Genomic DNA, 22,202 nt, shown 5'->3' on the forward strand with positions numbered 1-22,202 from the left:
AAACATTCAAATGATGGTTTGTGGCAGCTGATAGAGTCCTAAAGATCAAGATTAGGTTGTAACATGCCAGAATTAACTTTACTTCTGAGAGTCTCACTGTAAATAAACCACAAACATCACATTGTTAATATTATAATATCGTTGTCTTGTACTGAAATAGATACATTTGTTGGTGATGTATTTAAAGAATATGAAGATTCATTCTAACACATTTTTGTCCTGTCTCTGGTCTTTTTCCTGTCCCTGCATCTGAGGTTCCTGGTTTCTCCCTCCTCTGATCAGCAGGACTGTCTATCCTCTACCAGATTCTGCCAGAACGAAGAGCAAACAGAATTGAGAGGAAACGCAATTTATGAGCAATTCACAGCGTTGCCAAAACATGTGCGGTCGTTTTTTCTCCCATGGATCCTGGAACTCTCAGTCTGAATTCATGCATTTTTCATCGCATTGCAGTCGAGCAAGTGGATACAATTATATAAGACCGTCCCTGGGGAATCAGAAGGGACCTCTGAATGCAGCCAAGTCACCACACCTAATGGGTGGGGCAGCAATATGCCAAGACTGTGATGTTCCTCCTTCTCCTCAAAAGAGAGGTCAAAGAGAGGGATGGGTGTGATTGATCGGTTCCTATAAGCCAGTTTGTTCTCGTTCTTTGGAATTTCCACATATGAAGACATGTGCCCACAAACAGATACGTAGGATGAGAGAAATTCAACCTCGTATTTTCACTCTATTACTCTATAAATTCAAAATGTTAAACACAATAAATGAATTCAAACCATATGGATTGAGAGTAGAACATAATAATTTACCATCTAACATCGATATGCTTTTTCTTTTCATTCAAACTATCACCATGCATATGTTACACTGTCTTTTCTGGCTCCATACCTCAGCACATCAATCATACACTGAACCCGAAGACAATTTTCTCTTTTCAGCATTATTTGAAATAACGTCAAATAATTTCGTTTTTGGAAATACAGTGCAGCAACCTTGTCCAACATGCATGGACTAAACAGCATGAAGTAGATCATTAGAATTGTGTTTATCAGGACGTATCAGTCTCTATGATAGAGAGGTCAAGAGGTCAAACAGACCTTATTTCTTTTCAGGGATTTTTTTATAGGACTATTAAGTAGATTAGGGTATGGGACAATAGATGGGTTCTTTATTTTCGAAGCAAAAGATTATGGTGATTGTGGTGCATTAAGGGAGCATTTTCCCCTTAATAAACAAAGGGAGTTTCATTTTCAGGAAGTGCTGAGATGAATACAACGCCCAGTGGCGTAACTTAGTTACAACGGGCCCAGGTGCAGGCTATTATGACGGGCCCTAGTCAAGGGCGTAAGGCAGTGGTTCCCAAACATTTCATGTTTGTAACCGCCGCCGCCACGCCCCCTCCCCCCGCACACATATTCAGCCTATAACACTTGAAACTGTGAAGTTGTCAGGGTAGGTCACTAACTGCCGCCGCCACACCCCCTCCCCCCGCGCACATACTCAGCCTATAACACTTGAAACTGTCATGGTAGGCTGTCGCTATTTTTGGCAGTGTAATTATTTCTCTGAATATGGGTATACATCAGTATTTTTTTTGCAACGCGACTTGGCTATTCAGACTATTTAGATTGACATAAATATGTCTATGGGCACCGACTGCACCTGCTGCACCCCCTATAGTTACGCCCCTGACAACGCCGGTTCTGAACTTTGAAGGAGCACCTGAGAAGTAATTGTGCACTGGTTCTCACCCTTGTTTCATTAAAACACAAAAAACAAACTGACAAATTTGTGATTTCATCCCTGCTCCTACGAGACAATCCTTAGTGATGACACATTCCACACAATGAGACCACAAACTCTGACAAAAGCATGATACTGTCTCAACAAAGAAGAACACAGCGGCCATAAATAAACTACACAGTTTAGTCATGATCACTGGGAACTTGACTTCATTCTCAAACCATAAAGTGGGCCGGGGTGTCAACATCTGTGTTCCATAAACATCCAATGTCAAGATTAATGGTGTTACATTCTTTCACATATTTTTTAATTAAAGCATTAAAACCCTAACCAAGTGACAAATCTCAAAACCCCGTTCACCAGAATCTTCCTCACAAAAAAAAAAACCCCTCTGAGAAGGGAGTGCCAGGTCTGGACAGTGTTGTTTGACAGAAGAGTGATAAGTTCTGGTAAATGGGTGGGAGTGGAGCCGTTCTTTTGTCCTTTAGTTGGGAACTCTGTCTAATTTCCCAATTAGACATGGCTCTCCAACTTCTCGGCAGCCAATTCCTACTGCTCTTTCTTCTCTGCTCTGTTGTTTCAGAGATTTCTTCAACAGAGGTCTGCTCAAATACCCTTCTACCAGGATCAAAAGGTATTTCTGAGCTGTTTCAATTTCATTTTCTAATGACAACCATGTATAGCTAAGCTGCTGTACTTGTGATTTGAGGATGTAATAAGTTTGAGGTCATTCTTTGACACCCACCTGATATTTGGTGTTTTATTGGTCTCACATTGAAATATGCAGACATTGCAAACTGCACGGACGGAAAGATAATTCTGTGTTGCAAATTTGGAATTGTTGTCTAAGCCAGTACTAAGTCTTGACAGTGATACTGATGAAAGCTGCCCGAAACGTTTGGTTACGCTAGTTTGAACAAACAGAGTAAGTGCCAATGCATGTACTGAAAGCCACCCAATGTGGCAAAACGATGTTGGTGCATCTTAAAATATGGCTTCAAAACTATAAATCAATATATCAATAAAAATCACCCTGATTTTTGACAGCAGTTTAAGCTCCACAAGATCTGCAGTGCGGTCTTCTAAAAGACAATGCTGTCATGTGTGTGTGTGTATGGGGGGGAGAGAGACACACATTATAGGCAGTAGTAGTGTCAGTGCAAATCTGTATCTCTGTGTTTATGTGTTTCTTTATGTGAATGTGAAAGTCCGGTCAGCAGGACAAGTAAACTCAGCTAAATTAGCCGTGTGAAAGCCTGTGCAGTCATGCAGTCAGCTCTTATTCCATCACATAAAACAACACCCACTGCTGAAGACATGGCCTCGTCTGAGTTCACTCTTGGACCCGCGCATACTGCAGAGGAAGAAAAAAAAGTCACCTAAAGCACTGGCTGAACACATGTTCTGCCTCTGCAGAGAAAACTGTAAAAAAAGTGCTCTTTGAGGAAAAGTCTCTCTCTCTCTCTCTGCCTCTATGAGCGAGCGACAGTGAGTTCAGCATGTCGGCCTATTGAATGCCTGTCTGTCTGTATTTAAACAGCTGGACTTCTAGAGACATGCTTATTTGGTTAAGACCCATCTCAAACATGGTCATCTATGCTCTCTCTTGTCTCCATCTGTTTTGTGGGGGTCTCTGTCCTTGAGTCTATTAGACCTCTGATATGCACTCTTTCTACTGTAAGTGGGATCTATTAGGGTCTGAGTGTCTGTCTCTATGCTCGTCTTTGTCACTGTCCTGTAACTTTCACTTCTGCTCCTTGGCAGGTGATGATGGCGAGGTTGGCCAGGAGGGCGAACAGGGAAAGCAGGGAAAGGCAGGACCACCCGGATGTCAAGGTCCCAGTACACCCCACACAACCACACATACACCACACACATACACCCACACACATACACCCACACACATACACCCACACACATACACCACACACATACACCCACACACATACACCACACACATACACCACACACATACACCCACACACATACACCCACACACATGTGTGCACAAACAGTTCTCTCAGGTTTGTCCCCATACATGTGACTGGGGGTTGTTGTTAAATGCTCGGAGATTAAAGGGAAGTTGGTTGGGGCGCAGAGTATTTACAAGGGGCCAGAAATAACCAGCATACTGCATGCAAATCTTTTAATTTGAAAGCCTAGTAAACAGTGGCGTGGGCTGCAGGAGTCCCGAATTAACCATGGACATACACAGAGTGGTTTTCATGACATCAGTGCTCTAGATTCGGCCTCCGAGCTACTGCAAATGACGTTGCACTGATGTGGCTCTGACAATTCAGTAGGGGGGTTGGGCCTCACTATTCCGGTAGTAAATACTTTTATTTTTGAACATTTTGAACAGTTTTAAAAAGGAAATTGGTCTCACGTCACATTTTTCATGTTCTTTTCCTCAGATCCTAAAAAAGATTGTTTTAGGGCTGAGCAGAACACTTTCATCTTTAAAGAACTTTGCCTTTGCCTTATATGGTGAAAAATTTGCCAAAGAAAAATATATGCATTCCCTGCACTATAGGTTTCATTTACTAAATAGCTTACTGTAATGTTTCGTTCTCCAAAACAATTAGGTTCACCCTCAGATACTTCCATACAGCATTTTCTTCCACACAGTCTCAGATAATAGGCCATTACTTATGTTATTATAAATATTATGAGAACATGTAATGATTCTATAAAACTTAACATAAAGTATTTAAGTTAATCTGCAGTCACTTCTACTTAAGTGCACGAAGCATAAATGGGCAAAGGCTAGTTAGTCAAGATTCAGGTTTGGTATTTGTGTACACTGCAAATATGTAATTGGTTTACATACACATATCATTAGAAGCCTTAAAATGGAGTATAAAAGAGTTTGCCAGTTTATGTAGAATATTTTCAAAATTAGTTAATCCATCAAATATCTGCCCTGAGCAATGTTCAAAATGGAAAGTCACCATTAATAGCAACGGCTCTTGTTGTGCGGTGGGTGTTCTCTGAGTGCCCGCAGTATTTGACCTTGCAGTCGTCAGGGTGACGTCTCCTTGCCCTAATTGGGTGTAGAAGGAGTTGAATGTCGGTGGTTCGGAGAGAGCCAGACCACCTCTTCCCCTGGGGAAAGTCTCGTCAGAGGCAGGCAGACGTGTTAATTGCGGTATTCGGCCGTGGTGTCGCCATGTGTTGGGGAGAGGAGGTGGTGTGGGCTCTCCGGCTTTCGCGCTTGCACATCCCCTTCCAGGCAAACTGTTTATTTTATCGCTCTGTTTCACACAAGCCACACGGAACAATAAGATGCCCCCCCTCGCTCAGATTCACAAACATCCATCTTACTTGTGTAAAGGAAATGAACAATTCTGCCAGGAAGGGTACATTTCAGTCATTTCCAAACACAACAAAGAGTAGTGATGTGTCTGTTATTCTGTTATGCTGTATGCCATATACTGTTTGTAGAGGTTGGGCTCCAGTTTATTTATAGGCCCGCAGCAACATCATGCCATCATCCTTTAGCAGAAGTAAATCTGTTACTGGAAACTAGCAGTGACACTGAACTTTTGAAAGTCCTGTATATGTTTTGGAGGTTTTCATCTGCCAGCAGAGCTTGACAGAGGCAGGCTGGCTCTCACAGTGAGTCTACAGAAATCTCACCCCCCGCCGTTGACTAAGCAGAAAATGAGGGGAAGCCAGACTGCAATTAGCTTTGATTTCGGAAACACCACACCATGGGGCACATTAAAAAAGAAACACGGTGATCCGTTTGCCTCTTGAAATTCCACGATAGTTTCCACGAATACCAGGTATCTTTTCACAGGGTTACAAACTATCTGGATGAGAAATGTCTGCATCATGTGGAAAAGCCAATTATATCCAAAAACTTTCCTTCTCATCTCATATAGCATGAGAGTTCCCCTCGAATCACTCCAAAAATTAGCAAAATAAATATGATTCCTCAGTGAGGTCCAACCTTCACAAGAAACCAGACACAAAAGAAACTGAAATAAATGTCTACAATTAAAAGAAACTCCAAGGCCACACTTTCTTTCTGAGACTTCCAACCGTGTCTCCATTCCACAGATTTAATTTATTAGTGCTATCCTCCATGTATTTACTCAGCAAAGCGTGCAGTCGAGAGGAAATACCTGTGGAGCTTTACTGGGTCTCATTTTAGAGGAGCAATTAGGGTAACTCTGGAAAAACAGTCAGAAAAGTGCTGTGTGAAATTACTGACAATTACTGTTCCATTCAATCTGCGTCAATATACTTTTCAACATCATGACATCATGTGTGGCAAAACACCACCAACCAGGTCTACTTCAGGCTTCAGTGTTAATTGTTTGTCAGTGATGCATATTCCCTCTTAACTCGATATGAACCATTTACTTTAGACATCTGTGAGGCTCATTTGAAGCTCTGAATCTTGAATCCGCCACTACATTCCAGCACACTCTGAACCCTATTAACCAGTGGTTTACAACTGCTGCCACCAACACAGTCTTCTTCGCAATTTCAGTAACTCATGAACAAAAACAGAAACATCTATGTAATTAAGATTTATGGTTTTGTCAAGCAGTTGTATAATCATTTCAGCCATGCAGTGGACAAACTATTTACAACAAATCAGTGAGTGTCGATTGCGTTTGTGCCTTGTAATCACAAACAATCAAATCCATCTGTAGCACATATTTGTTTATTTTTGGTGAACATTCTCAAGGTCTTGCCCCATGTCTCCGTGTAGGGTTGACTGGAGAGCTTGGGAGTAAAGGAGAAGCTGGACAGACAGGGAAGACCGGGCCAGCAGGATACAAAGGTAAACACGTATGTTTCATACAACATCCATCTCAGAGTGAGATGGGCTCTGTCACGGTGTCAACATCTATTTATGGTTTTATATATATATATATATATATATATATATATATATATATATAGTGAGATAGATAGATATATAGATACATTTGAAGTTGTCACCTCCACTGAGATTGATTTTGGAGGCCCAGACCCCTCAGTATAATGACCTGTGTGATAATGCCCTCTAAATCAACTATGCTGGATGGCAGCCAGGGCCGCTGATGAGGCCCCTTAACATCTACTGTTTGTGTGATGTGATCCCTGGCACGACCTGAGCTTCTTTTCCGGAGATAAACCTTCATCTTATTTGCTTTCACAAGACCAGGCCGCCCCAAAACAAAATGTTTACAGCCCGCTGTCTGTTTGAGTTTACGTCTCCCATCTGAGAGCAGTTGTACCTCTGCACTCCTGCCTCGTCAGCGCCATGCCCTGCTGATTAGCTTTTGGAAAGGGAACGGCTCCTCTGATGAATGCGTATCACACGTGTTTACGGAGAGCTCGCTCCTGGCTAGGTGGCCTCCAAAGGGCTGTTTCCTGGAGCCTCATTTGGGTTTCAGGTCAGATTCTGTGTCACACTTCACTCAAAAAACTCATTCAGAAACTATGTATAAAGAGACATTGCTTTAAGCTGTTTATGAAAATCCACTGAGGGGTCATGCATCATTGTGGAGTATATCGTCTCCCTTTTTTTTGTTTTTTACTAAGAGGGAAAGAGCCATGCACCTTAGGTAGTGTACCTTTTAGTGTTCCTGAACATTGCTGCACTATCGGCTGCTGCCATCTTGTGGGTAAATGTCATCAATTATCTGCTGAAATGTGAGACAAAGGGCATGACAACCATTCAACATTTGAAGGTGGAACTACTCTACAGATCCAAAGTATTGTGACTAAAGTCAAGTCTTTTACAGGGTGTGAGGGAGATCTTGGTGCTAAGGGACCTTCAGGACTAAAAGGAAAGCAAGGTATAATAGTATTTTATTATACTGAGAGTATTTTACATGGTGACAAACAAAGAACTAGCCCATATACCACGTAGTGGCCTTTCACATAGACCATGTTTAAACTATAATCCTGCTTTATTGATGAAAACAAGAATGATAGCCCTCTCTGAAAGTATGACCACAAACAAATATGTAATATACACGATTCAATAAAATAGGTGCAACTTGTGACTGTGGGAGATACCGAAAGGTTGTCGGCCAGATGGACATCAACATCAACAAGCTAAAAAACGCCATTAAATTCCTAAAGAATGGTAAGTCATGATTTCCCTTATATTTTACAGTCATTTAGGTGAGCTATAAAATCGGTTATTAAACCATTCGGAAGATGTAGATGATAGCAGGGTGTTCCACTACACAGCCTCTATCACTTCACACTCATATATTGATTGTAGAATCATACATGCATTCTAACATAAACATGCTAGTAGATGAGATTAAAGCTTTTTATTATGTAGCCAACAACTATTTTAAAAAAACTGATTTGTTTTAACTTTGCTGTTTGTTTTATATAGTGATCTTAGGCTTAATGGAGACAGAGGAAAAGCTGTACCTGATTGTCAGAGAGGCCCGAAAGTACCAAGATGCTCTGGTCAACTGCAACCTACGGAGCGGCACCCTGGCCATGCCCAAGAGTGAAGAGTCTAACTCAGTGTTAGCAGGCTATGTCACTCAGGCTGGTCTGACCCGCGTATTCATAGGATTACAGACCAGCGAAGAACCGGGCATGGCTGTGTATGCAGACCAGAGTCCCCTGCAGAACTACAGCGCCTGGGCGGCGGGGGAGCCGCAGGGAGTGGCCTCCAACAGCAGCTGTGTGGAGCTGAGCAGCGCAGGGCAGTGGAGCCAGGTGTCCTGCCATGTCAGCATGTTCTACGTGTGCGAGTTCAACAAGGACATGCACGGCTCCCATCACACTGAAGCTGTAACAACAAGGAGGGCTTAATGAAGGAGGGCACTGCAGAGTTGTGTCACCTCATAGCCACTCATTAGTGTGTTTTCAGTTTTGTATTCTTATGCATTCTTGTATATGTAGCACAGTCATTACTCCCGCAAAATTTTCAAACACTTCACATTTTGCTATGACTACTTATGAGACACCATATAATATAACACAGCAAAGCTCCATAACTGGACTTTAGTATGCTGTTGATTTTCTTGGGGGTGGATATATGATTTATTAAAAGACCATCCTAACACTTAAATAAATAAAAATAAACTGACCACGTTACAAAGAAACACCTTTCTAACACTCTAGAAACTTTGAAGCCATGATACTCTTTTATCCCCAACACTAATGTAGATACATGCTGATCTAGAACCTTTTTTTTTTCAAAACTAGGCTTTGAAAACCTAGACTGGCCTAAACCAGCTGTCAGTTCAGGCAAAATTGGGTCCTTTCACAGAAGTTATGAACCACTTATGAACAGAGTGTTTTTATGGATATAGTGACATCAGATGGAGGTTAATTTCATGCACTGTAAGTGACTCTCCGAAATACTCGTCCCGTGCATGCTGTATGAAACCCCCACATCCAGTCCTCACAACTTTTGTGCCCTACTATGAACCCAAGAGCAATAGGCCGTATATGTTCACACAGCTTTATGTTGTCTGATTCATCATCCAGTTAAACTGTTACATTACTAACAGTACTACAACGTCAGAACTGCAACAAGGACACAGGGCTGCTGAATTTCCTCTTCCAAAAGACAGCAATTCAAATCAGTAATGCATATATTAATGTAGTGGAAGTACATAATACTGTTAAATAGTTATAGTTAAGGTATTTGTCAGACACTTTTGTCCAAAGCGTATTACAGAACATATTTATAAAAAGAAAAATGAATATAGCTCACATCCTATAACGGGATCCATAAATATGGCATGCTTTATAACTGTTGCATCAACATATATGCATTTTAATTCATTTTGCAGTGTTGACTGCGATTATTTACAGTAAACATACACAGAACAGTTTGAGTGGACCTTTGGAATATAGCAGTAACAGCAGTTTTTCTGTTAAGTGAGCTTTGATAATGGCCTTGCAAGACATTTAACTATCACTACAACTCTCACACTTCATGAGAAATGTATCAAAATACTGGGTAGCAAAACTCTTCTCCTTTACGGTTTTGTATTATTGATTTGGCTCTTGGGAAAGACCAACACTTCACAATAGGTTATCTAAACAGTAGCCTGGTTTGCATATTCATTTGTTGTAATCATTAACTCATACTCTGCCTAGGAACACAAATATTAGAGTTTTGAGACAGAAATGATCCTAGTTCCAAGTCCCCTTTAAGTCAGAAGCTGCACTTCATGATGACATGGATAACTATATTGTATCTCATTCTTTCCTAGGAATAGTCTGTTTTGTAGGCGAAGCTAAGCAAACAAAATGGAATATGGAGCAACTGTCACTACAAGGAATTTATTTTTAGCCCCTACTGTAAATCTGTAGAGTTCAGTTATCTCCTTGGATTTTTTTTTCTTTGAGATAACATTTACTTAACTGAAGGCCCTCCCATGAAGGTCGTAGCTAAATATTAACCACTTAGTAGGAAGTGAAAATGCTCATTTAAAAACTGGATTATTTTAACACCACAAAAATACAATAATAAATAGGTCTATTTTCCTTTTAAAATCTGTGTCAGCTAAGCATCGACGCAGAACAGGTGTCTGTGGAGTCAGACTAAGCTCGAAGACTGGGAGTGGATGGGAGTGGCTGTACACCTGCCCAACCTGTTCGTGACATATGACTCCGGCAGATTTTTATCCTTGAGTCCTTTGTTGAGGTTATCTGAACGGCGGTGGGATGGCGGATCCGACAAATCCTGCAGCTACGTCTTTCCCAGCGCCGACAATTTCGTTACCTTTGGGACCTGATGTATTAAGGACATACTCCGGAGCCTTGATATGCTTAGAAATTGTAAGTGCTGTTTGTAGGCTACGGAATATTTTCAACAGAGCTATCTGTTCTAGAACTGGGACGACACGCTTCCAACGAAAATAGCTATTTAGTGTAGTGTCTATTAGTGTCTGTAGATGTCGTAAAGCGTACTCTGTTGTAAGTAAAGTACAAAAATGGTGAACACTAGGTTACGGGGGAACAGGTGTGGGCCTCATGCCGGCCCGGTAAAGTTGAAGGCTCATGGTAAGAATCTGGTAAGTTAGCCCACCGTATCTTTATCGATTCTGCTGACGAGCACGGTGGAACATTCCGTTACTATACGACAATTCAACGTGACGTCACAACAACAAATAACTTACTTCCGGGTGGCTAACGTCGCCCCTGCCCATAGTAAACCTTAACAAACCAACAGGATTTTCCATGTAATTTAACCAGGCTACAAACACGTTTATTCATAATTGTGAATATGATAACAACACGTTTTATGAGTATGATCTTGTGAACTGAAAAAAGAGACGTTCCCGATGTCGTTGCTGTTGATATTTGTTAGCGAGTAACGGTCATATTGTAATGGTTTATTGTATCAAACTCGTAGTGACTGAGATCGCTACAATATCCAACTTAACGATGAACAATTTTCAGGACTGTTTGTAGCTTTCCAGCTATCTGTCTGGACACAAGAATGTTTCCATACAGATATTAATAAAGTACATATCTATCTATCTTATTGGCAGTATTGAAAACTTTGTCATTGTATTGTAGATGAGCAGTTTTGAGGGTTTGTGCTCTCTTAGCAGATGTGGTTGGACTGGAGTTAGCTAACTCAGGTCCCAGGTGTTGTGATTGGGCAAAATCAGTGTGATCAGCAGGGTTTGGCCGACCTGCATTATAAAAAAAGATTAAGTAACCGTATCATAGCCAAGCCAGATCACGCCACTGTGTGTGGTTTGTTTATTTACAACAACGGGACTAGCATTCTCACGCTAGCAAGCTTGCACGATATGCTACCCAACGTTATGCTAACATTATGCTACCCAACAAAAACGTTTTATAAATGACCTGTGAGAAAATGTCTTCCGCAAATCCGGTCATGAGTGGTTGGTTGCCAGCCTGTCCACAGTTTGGTACCGTTAGATGCAACGAGACCGCCCGGTAAACGTACTAAGGCTGGATCTGTGCTAGCGTTATCCACCTGTCTTAGTCTCTGTATCCAGATTTTCTGTTGGGTCGATTTAGATTTTACCGTGGGAAAACGGAAAAAAAAGCCTAAACCTAATTCTTTACATTCCTTGGTACATCTGGTATTACAACCCCAAACACAACACGTCTTCGGCATGACGTTAATCGATTCGTAAATTAACTACTATTGTACTGTCCTCGTTGAGGTGTGATAACTTCAACTAGACAGCGAGCTAAACTCTCTTATATTCATAAAGATGAAGAATGTCTTGTATTCTTGTTTGCAGATTTATTCTTCAAATTGTACTGAATCCACGACAATAAATTCAAGTGATCAAAGGGTGAAAGAGTAAACTAGAACACAAAAAGCTAAATGTTGCAATTAGCCAAGTCACCTAGTTCCATGAAGTAAAGAAAGCACATGTTAAGCTAACTGTTAACATTTCCTAATAGCATCCACGTTTTAACATTGCCTTTTTTAGCATTATAACTACGTTTTAAACAATGAAATTAACTTAGTTATAACAAGATACAGCGATGCCTCTGCTGGGGAATCAACCTGTAATAAGGAATCTCTCCGGTGTAATGACCGTCAGCCTGCCGTTTCTACATTATTCTGAACAATTTTACCTGCCTACTTCCTGCACGGCTCAAAATTACAACGTCAAAATCAAAGTCTGGATGAAACTGAAATTTTTACAAATTCGACAATTCAAATTAAATGCCTAGAGGCAGAACAACTATAAACTACTATGCTATGCTACTATACTAACAACTGTTGACAGTGTGACAGGATGACAGTTAGCCACCCGGAAGTACCTTGGCAACCTTTGTTTACAAACATTCTGATTAGGTCTATTAGAACACCCTTAATCGCAATGCAGCATACAACTAGAGTAGGCCTACTCCTGTTTACCAAAGTGGGACATCCTATAGTGCTTTTTTTGTACCGAACAAATGAAACGCACGATGTGGATAAACTTGATAAACTAACCCAAGCACACATTGAAGTGCTTCTATGAAATCTACGCATGTTAGCGCTAAAAGTATTCTACACTTTCTTTTTCAGGTGTTTGGAGGACTGGTATGGGTCTTGGTGGCGTCGTCCAACGTACCCGTGCCTCTACTGCAAGGCTGGGTGATGTTTGTATCCATAACCATGTTCTGCTGCTCTACGGCATACCTGCTTTTGTTCTTACTGGGTTTGGCTGACCGAATCAACACAAACTGGAATTTCCTGGTGGGTTGAATTCGTTTTTTTTTGTTTTCTAAGTTTAAATGATGAAGCGATGATGATATGTAGATTGGTTTTTACTAAGTTACCCGTTTTGCATGTCAACCGTCGTTACCCAGGAACGAAGAATCCGTTTGGCCATTAGAAGTCTACATGATTACCACAGTCCTAGGTTAGCAACGCGCCACCACTGTGGATTTGTGTCACTGGCCAATCGTAAAGAGTTAAAGATCTTTAATGAATGCTGTCCCTGTATAACCCTTAAGCCAGCGGTCAATATTTGCGTGAGAGCATCATTTTACTATCCTCTACCACAGCACAATTTGGCCTATAGTTTACAGTAATGATAATGTAACTTTAAAGGGCTTTTACAGTAAGAAGTACCCTATTGTCAAGGTTAGGAATATTGTTCATATTTTTTTCATTTCTCAAACCCTATACTGTAGGCCTAGGCTTTATCTCAGTTACAGAAATACACATAAAACACATACAAAATCGATAGTGGATAAGATGAGAAGAGAGCATTCAAGTAGGCTATTGTAGAACAGCTTAGTGGGTATATAGTGTGCCTGTAATGTTAATCTTGCAAGGGTAAGTGGAGAAATACAAAACGAGAACTGTGTTGATGGTGGCAATTATTTACATTACAGGTAAATAGGCTAGCACAGCGTATGTAGATGATTCATGAACGGAGTAGAATTAATGCATGACAGTGTGGTGGGGATGGGTAAACATAGGCAGAGGGTTTCTGCAAGTAGGTCAGGTACTGTCTGTAGCCCACTGCTGCTAAACTAAACAATAAGGCTGACAAGAAGTAATAAGTATTTTGCGACAGGTGCCGGTGTCTTTAGTCTCGATGTAAAGATGGAAAGGGTGTCCACTTCTCAGACAGGAGGGGGGCTTGATAGCAGAAGGCTCTGCCTCCAATTGTGCTTTTTGATATTCTTGGCATTACAAGTAGACCTGCACTCTGGGTGGTCTTGGGGACAACTGACAACTGGACTAATTCCTTGAAGTAATTTGGAGCTACGCCGTTTAGAGCTTTGTATGTTAGAAAGAGTACCTTTTGACAGGGAAACAGTGCAGAGAGGCAAGTACAAGTGAGATATGTTCACATTTTGTAGTTCTAGTAAGTGTGTCTGTACTAGTTCTGTATTAGTCTTGATCCTGTGCAGTGCTCAAAAATGTTTGCAATCCCCCCAGTTGTTTTGTTTTCTTGTTTTTTCATCACTTTTTTCTCATTGAAATTAATGGGGAAACACTTCAGAGAACTCCAAAAACCTTCAGGTTACCAATGATTCAACAACATCCAATATGTCTGCTGCAAATGCTCAATGCCAGCATTATGTAGCCACACTTATGTTTACAGTTTACATTGCACCTTAAATTTTAACTGACTTCATGGACACTTATCTGGTGTGCTTTTTAAATAAATGAAGAAACCACCAATGCTGGATTATTTATAGCCTAGGTAACAAGGTAACAATGTTGGATGTCAGCATTAAGTTCACTTTGCATATTACCAAAGATGTTATAAGGGAGGAGACAAATCACTCAAGGGAAAAGGAATGGCGGAAATAGGAGGGAATACGTAATGCTAAATATGGCGGATTTGTAACTGACGCTTCGCCTCCTTTGCACGTTCTGTTTATTTCCAGTTTTTATAGTAATAGCCATACCGTGAAATTTGTTGCATGCGCAGTGAGCAATTCAACACGAAGAATAATGTATTTTTTAAGCCTTATCTGAGCACATGGAGAAAAAGTATTCACACCATTTATGTCAGATTTAAACGTGGATTGGTGAGATGTACTTTTAATGTCTGTTTGACTATCCGATGTGGAGTTATGGATCTTTCCCCATTAATTTAGATAGGAGCCTGACTTCTCCCCATTCATTCAGATAGGAGCCTGATCTTGTTTGCCCGAAATAACTGCTTGGAGGCGCTGCCAAGATGGCTGCTGAGTGGCGAGACTTGCCTATAAGGACTTTGGTATTACCCCAGCATATGGAGTGACCAACGTTACTATCTAACTAGAGTTTAGATAGTAAGGTCTGCTTGAACGTAAGCAGGATTTATGATGAAGTAGTTATCTCCCTATGACTATCTCTGTAGGCATCCTTTTCTTGTAGTCAGACACTTATCATTACATTATGAGCCTGTCAATGGCGGGAAAATGTGGTTTACTTTGACATAGACGCATGCCCCATAGGATTACATTGTATTGCCGTTGAACATAACCTTGTCACTTGACAAACTATTAGAGGCAGTCGTAGAAGATTACATCATTTTTGAAGTAGCAACCGGCTCTGACAGCCACTGTAGATTGTACTACATGCTTGGAAAGGGAGGGGTGAGAGCGTGTTCTCCAGTTGGTTGCAACCTCAACCTCATGCCACTAAAAACTACACACTGTACCTTTCAATCAACGGGAGTGCCGCAGATGTCTTTCTATAGACATAGTTCTCTGCTGCATGCGTGCAAAGAATATAGCTGCATCTAGGGAGTTGCTTAGCATTTGATAAGTGAATATTAATTAGTTAAAAAACGAATTATTCAGATTACTCCCCTGAATAAAATAACAGAACCAAATGTAAGCTGTGGGTTGTGGGTAGTCTAAAAAGAACAACCTGAGGGGCCCATCAGAAACAAACACATCGCCCCGCCTTACATCTTCACAGAGAGCTCTCTCACATGGGTAAAACTGAATTTTGAAAACAGTTTCACTGTCTAAAAGTTGTGCAAGTTCCAGTCTTTTTTTTCTACAGCCCTGGCACCATAGTGGCTGAGTAATGTCTGTTTTATGATCATGATAAATGAACACAGAGGTTTCTCACCCAAATGAGTATACTCCATAAGACTTATTTTAAGTGGGTCTGGCAAGGGACAACAAGGGAGTTGCATCAGCACCAGTTGCTCCAAAACACCAGATGAAAAACACATACTATGAAATTCAAACAAGTTACATAAGTTACTGAGGACACAATGATGTTTTGAATTGTTCCTGTAAATATTTTAAAGCCTTCAAAGAATTACACGAGGGACCTATCTCCTATGCTGTTAAACACTCAGTCTGCCTCAACCAGCCTCCTCTTGAAAAATGAATTATGAAAAGGTTCGTTGTGTGTTTATTGCAGGACATGTTCTACCATTTCATTGCACTGCTTTGCTACTTTGGTGCTTTTCTGCTGGAGGCTGCAACTACATCTGCGTGGACACTTACTAATGGCACTGCCGTACCGAGTGGAAACATCCTCACAGTCCTCAGTGTTCAGCAGCACAACATTAATGTGGCAGCTACTGTAAGTATTTGATGCTGATTTTTACATTTCTTTGCATGACTTACACAATACACCACCAAGATATGCATGCACCCAATGCACACCCTCAGTTACCACAGCATAACTAAGCCCAGCAAGTGATTACATGTGGATGTGGGTTCATTCTCACTGAGGTAAAGATAGAATATTTGAAGTGTGGTCAAGAAATATTGGGAAAGCCAGGAAAGTTGAGAAGAAAAGTATATGAAAACACAGCAAGAGAGAAGAGAGCGGTCAGAGGACTGGAACCATATGCATGCTGTTTGCTCTGAACATTAGAAGGTGATTTGAAGGTGACATTTTGAACTATGAACTGACAACCCTGATCCACAAGGTCACTGATAAGTAGAGCGTGCTACATAGCAACACTGAGGTGAAAGAGCAGAGGCCTTTACTCAGCTCAACAACAGTGGATGTTTGCAGTCTGTTTTGTGTGTGGCCACTGTGACTAGGCGCTGTCTGATGAGTCTTGGCAGTGACGGTGCATTAGCAGTCAGAAACAATAATAACACCTATTCAAAACAGGGGCCTGAGTGTTTGAACGTCAGAACTGGACTCCTGTGAGAATGTCGAAGTTGCTTTGCTCAGACAGTGAAGGCGTTGTTGCCCCAGGCCCCTCCCATACTGCTGACACTGCCGAGCATCAGACCTGTTTGGGGCTCTTCTGTCTTGAGTGTTATGTTAGTTACAACACCACCTTTGGGACTACCTCAAGGCTATTACTTAGTCACTGCTAGATCATTCAATGTTTGTGTTACAGTTTTCTTCTGATTGCTTAGGCTTTGAAACTATAGGCTATTTTTTGCAAAACTCTACACACTAACCACAAAACCTTAAACCAGACCAGCAAAACATTATACATCTCTTGCCAAAGCAAACAATTCCTGCAATTCCAAACTCTTTTAAAAATTGTGTTTTTGCTGTACAGTACAATACATTACACACAAACCATCTTTAGAATAAGAACACGAAGCACCAACTATGGACTGATGGTATAAATTAAAAACACTTGTGGCTTTTGCTTTTTATGTGTGCAGGGCATAGCATTTTGCAATAAAGTTTTGTAGTAAACACACATACACACAGATATCCAAATGTGTATGAGTATGGATGTGTATTGCGAACATAAAATGTGTTATAAAACTACAATCTAAGTGTAAAGCAGGGAACGTGCATTCACTTGGAAAAACGCATTAGGTAAGTGTTAGATAGTGCTTCAAGAATCACTGTTAGTGTTTAAGCATTCAGAAAAAAACTGTAATAGATATTTAATCTTACATAAAAGTTGCTATAGACTACATAGACTTCATCATGAAATAACGCGAATCAAATCATGTGGACTGGTATTGAAAATGTAATGGTTACATTATTTAAATTTTACATTAACTATAAATCAGTAATACTACTAATTCTGTAATACTAATGTTTTATGAGTGCTTTCTGACTCCTACCACTGAAAGTTGGGTGGTAGAAATGTGTGTGTAAATTGCACCACTGTAACATGCAGTATACTATGAAAATGTAGCCTCACTGCCCTGTCTTTCTCTCGCAGATATTTGCCTTCGTGGTAACCTTGTGCTATGGATGCAGCATGTTCATGGGCTTTAAAAGATGGAGAAAGTAGTACTGAGAAACTCTTTCACAACAAAGACATTCTCACACACATTCTGTGGTGATATCCTACACAGGATTATTTAACATTACATGATATTTTATGTTAAATGTAAAGGGGTTAAATGTCAGTCTTATGCGAAATCATGCAGTAGGCTCATGTAATGTGGATGCATTTGTACTATATATTAATGTATTCCGTGTTGACCTCATTAAATATTTTCTAGGTCAATTATATTTCACTGACTGTTATTGATTATAATTTGCACCAAGTATTTCAGACAGATTGGAAAATAGTAAAGTTATGTAATTTTAGTTATGTAAATGTATTTGTGCACTGCAGTTACATACAAAACATTTGCTATAGGTTACTCCTATACAAAACATCTACTATAGGTTTAAGAGCTAGTATTTTAGATTTTTATTGTTGACTTTGCACTGGTATAATAATTAGTATATCTAACCTATTGTATTAGGCTCATTACTGTTCGAACTACGGCACATTGGCTTGTGATTGATGAGATATTGTATCTATTAGTGTTTGGGACATTGTTTGTATAATGTATTTTGTAATAAATAAACAAAACAAACTAAAATATTTTTTAGTATTCTTGAATTTATTGTTATCTCCAAATCTGTGACTGCTCTATATCACACACTGATATCACAAATATTTCATTATCAAATCCTGATATTGACAGAATCTTATGGTTAAGTTTTCTGGCCCACTCTTTAATAATCTCCTATCCAAAGATCACTTTTTCCCAAATAGATAGTGGATGATTCAAACTAACCATGAGGGGTTCAACCAAAGGTTGTAGTTTTTTGACTTCTGTGATTTAAAAATCAGTAATTTACCACGTTCTCTCACAACACCGCTTATGCTTATTTAGCTCATTCACACATGCAATCAATACAATCAACTCCAGGCATCACCATCTGACCTCAATAAGCACTTTCACACAGCCTTTTCATGGTGGAAACACTGAGCCACAAATTATTAACAAACACATTATTTGGGATAATGTTAGTTCATCAGACTGCTTTGGTTTGCATTTTCATTCAGTGACCATCCTAGGTTGACAAATATTTTATTCACACAAATTTTTCACAAACACATTTTTCAGTCAATTTTAGGATATGTTCTCATTATAGATTATACACACTAGTGCATATTTCCCACGGTATTTGAAGTCAGTCCACAGAAGACATAGGTTGTGATCCTGATGTAGACCAGATAGTACTTACAGTATTGAGAATGATGGTGAGATTTCATTTATATATCTATACTATGTTGTATTTTTCTTCAACTGTACAATGTGTTCATCTTTTCATAATGATCTGTCAATGAGTATGTGTTTGCATGCTAGAGACAACACATTAGAAAATGTGTGCAGTCCTTGTAAGTGTGACATTGCAAAGTTTAAAAAAAATGTATACTATTGTTTTGAATGTCTCTTGACAGTGTGTTCCTGTAAGGTTAATCTATGGTAACTTTGGGGTACAGGCCCAAGACCTCTCGCGAGAACTACGTAATGCTTTATGGCACCTCCTCACACAACAACAACTCGACCCTTCTGCTAGCTATTAGAGGAAGCTAGCGCAGTATTGTCTGTATCATGGCAGAGACGACAAAGAAACCGAGGAAGGAAGGAAGTGAGGAAGAGAAAAAGAGAGAGTAAAACGAGCAAGAGACCGAAAAAGAGTCAGTCTTGGACTGGCTTTTACTTGTTGGCGAGAACTAAAAGTTACAAAAGGATGCAAGTCAGATGCTGAGCTGGCCTTTGTTTTTGTTGGACTAGTCAGTAGTAACTTATTAGCTGTCTTGCTATGTCTTGTATTATGCTTGCTTGATGTTTGGCTGTGTTAGAAAAGTTGTCGACTCGCTAGGTATTAATCTTAAACATCTCTGCCAATGCTATTTATGAAAGAATATGGCGTAGGCTGTAACCTTATTGTTGTCATCCATGTCTCACAGAGATTTGTAGTTTTTCCAGATGCCCAAAATCATCGATCTCAGTCCTGTCTCAGGCTAGCATCCAAATAAATTCATCTCACGTTAAAAGGTTTGATCAGTCTTCATCAATCCTAATAAGCCTAGGAAGTTTGCAACCTTGAAAACCTAACTCAGCTAGCTTGAAATACATGACACTGTCCAAAGTATATTAAGCATGTCGCCAACAACATTTTATTAGATTACACATACTCCACATTCAGCACTTAGAAAACAATATATATGGGCTGAAAACGCGAGCAGTGGTTCAGCAAAACTAAAATTTGTCATTCTTTTTTTTGTTACTCTTTGATTATGTTAATGTCCATCTCCAGTGTCACAATAGAACAAACTAGTCATATTTGTGTAAAATCTTGTGATATTAATCTACCTTGTCAGTGTACATTCTTCTTTGACCACTCCAAATTGTTTTTAAATCAACATCTCTATGTGTATGGCATCCATTCCATTCCAGTGCCTGTTGAATTCCAATACAGGCACACCTGATTCTACTTAACGAGGTACTGATTAGGCGATTACCTGAACCAAATCTTATTTAATGAAGAAAAGTATAAAAACCAGTGTTGTGGTCATCCCTATCCTCTTGCAATAAGACCAGCTGGATGGCAGAAACAGTGCTAGTAGTACCTCAAAAGTAATGGGATTGAAAGAAGAAAAGTTTTGAGTGAGGAAAAGAAGGGTTCAATTCTGTTTTTCCTGGCAGAGGGATACAGTGAGCGTCAGGTTGCTTCCATCGTTAAAATTTCAAAGATGGCGGTTCATAAGAACAAGGTCAAGCGGCAGACATTAGGTACAACAAAGCTACAGACCGGCAGAAGACGAAAACGACCTTCCCCTCACCGGGATGACCGCCAACTCTTTCGAATGACACTCAACAACTGTAGGATGACATCAAGTGATCCCCCAAAAAAATGGCAAACGGCCGCTGGGGTGAAGTGCACGGCGAGGACGGTTAGACACAGGCTCCTAGGGGCAGGGCTGAAGTCGTGCGAAGCTAGAAAAAAGCCCTTCATCAACGAGAAGCAAAGAAGAGCCAGGCTGAGGTTTGCAAAAGACCATAAGGACCGTAAGGTCATATTCTCTGATGAGTCCAATTTTCAGCTTTTCCCAACACCTGGTCGTCTAATGGTTAGACGGAGACCTGGAGAGGCCTACAAGCCACAGTGTCTCACACTTACTTTGAAATTTGGTTCAGGATCGGTGATGATCTGGGAGTGCTTCAGCAAAGCTTGAATTGGGCAGATTTGTCTTTGTGAAGGACGCATGAATCAAGCCAAAAGAAGAAAACTTTCTTCCTTCTGCTCAGACAATGTTACCCAACTCTGAGGAGTGTTTTTTCCAGCAGAACAATGCTCCATGCCACACAGCCAGGTCAGTGAAGGTGTGGATGAAGGACAACCAGATCAGGACCCTGTCATGGCCAGCCCAATCTCCAGACCTGAATCCCCTTGAAAACCTCTGGAATGTGATAAGGTGGAAGATGGATAGTCACAAGCCATCAAACAAAGCTGAGCTGCTTGAATTTTTGCGCCAGGAGTGGAAATAGGTCACCCAACGGCAATGCGAAAGACTGGTGGAGAGCATGCCAAGACGCATGAAAGCTGTGATTGTAAATCAAGGTAATTCCACCAAATATTGATTTCTGAAGTCAGGATTCCTAAGTTAAAACATTAGTATTGTGGTGTTTAAAAATGAATATAAATTTGTTTTCTTTGCATCATTCGAAATCTGAAAACACTGCATCTTTTTAGTTATTTTGACCAGTTGTCATTTTCCGCAAATAAATGCTCTAAATGACAATATTTTTATTTGAAATTTGGGAGAAATGTTGTCAGTAGTTTATAGAATCAAACGAAAAATTTCATTTTACTCAAACACATACCAATAAATAGTAAAACCAGAGAAACTGATCATTTTGAAGTGGTCTCTTTGAATGGTCTCCATTAGGGGGTCTTGAAAGCGCGATTTGTATTGACGACAGGTGTGTAAAAGTGAGCTACACTCTGAAACTTTAGGGGGAGCTCAGTAGCAAGAAATACCAATACTTGCGTAATGGGGCTTTAATGGGATGTATTAAACTTACTTAAAACTCCTTCAGGGAAAAGAAAATAATTGCATTTGGTATGCTAGCTTTTTCTATTGGTTTGGAGAGAACAACGCCAGCATAGTTCACATCCTTCGATAAGCCTATTTTTGAGATCTTTATGAAATTCATAATCCACAGCCTTAGGTTATACTAAAAGTTTGTACTGTCAGACCTGAACAACCATATTAGGCTACATACAATATTTGCCGTTTATGCATTACAAACAGGCTATTAAAAACAGATGACAGAAACAACCTCAG

The 22,202-nt window shown here is 40.2% G+C and overlaps 2 protein-coding genes across 3 annotated transcripts; both read left to right on the forward strand.

Moving 5' to 3' along the window:
- Window positions 1-2,221: 2,221 nt before the first annotated feature.
- On the forward strand, window positions 2,222-9,495 carry colec10 (collectin sub-family member 10 (C-type lectin)). Its single transcript, XM_031581772.2, has 6 exons — window positions 2,222-2,380; window positions 3,511-3,582; window positions 6,473-6,544; window positions 7,494-7,547; window positions 7,745-7,840; window positions 8,102-9,495. Exons 1-6 carry the CDS (start codon window positions 2,266-2,268, stop codon window positions 8,530-8,532), a joined length of 840 nt encoding a protein of 279 aa, XP_031437632.1. The 5' UTR covers window positions 2,222-2,265; the 3' UTR covers window positions 8,533-9,495.
- Window positions 9,496-9,864: 369 nt separating this feature from the next.
- On the forward strand, window positions 9,865-18,441 carry mal2 (mal, T cell differentiation protein 2). Of its 2 annotated transcripts, none has more exons than XM_012826469.3 (4): window positions 9,865-10,515; window positions 12,746-12,916; window positions 16,049-16,213; window positions 17,784-18,441. In XM_012826469.3, the coding sequence occupies exons 1-4, from the start codon at window positions 10,402-10,404 to the stop codon at window positions 17,853-17,855; spliced, it is 522 nt and encodes a 173-aa protein (XP_012681923.1). In that variant the 5' UTR covers window positions 9,865-10,401; the 3' UTR covers window positions 17,856-18,441. The 2 variants fall into 2 exon arrangements, with proteins under 2 accessions (XP_012681923.1, XP_031429524.1); XM_031573664.2 differs by lacking the exon at window positions 9,865-10,515 and adding an exon at window positions 10,548-10,751.
- Window positions 18,442-22,202: the final 3,761 nt, after the last annotated feature.

This window comes from Clupea harengus, chromosome 1 (genome assembly GCF_900700415.2).
Source record: "Clupea harengus chromosome 1, Ch_v2.0.2, whole genome shotgun sequence".
NCBI classification, from domain to species: Eukaryota; Metazoa; Chordata; class Actinopteri; order Clupeiformes; family Clupeidae; genus Clupea; species Clupea harengus.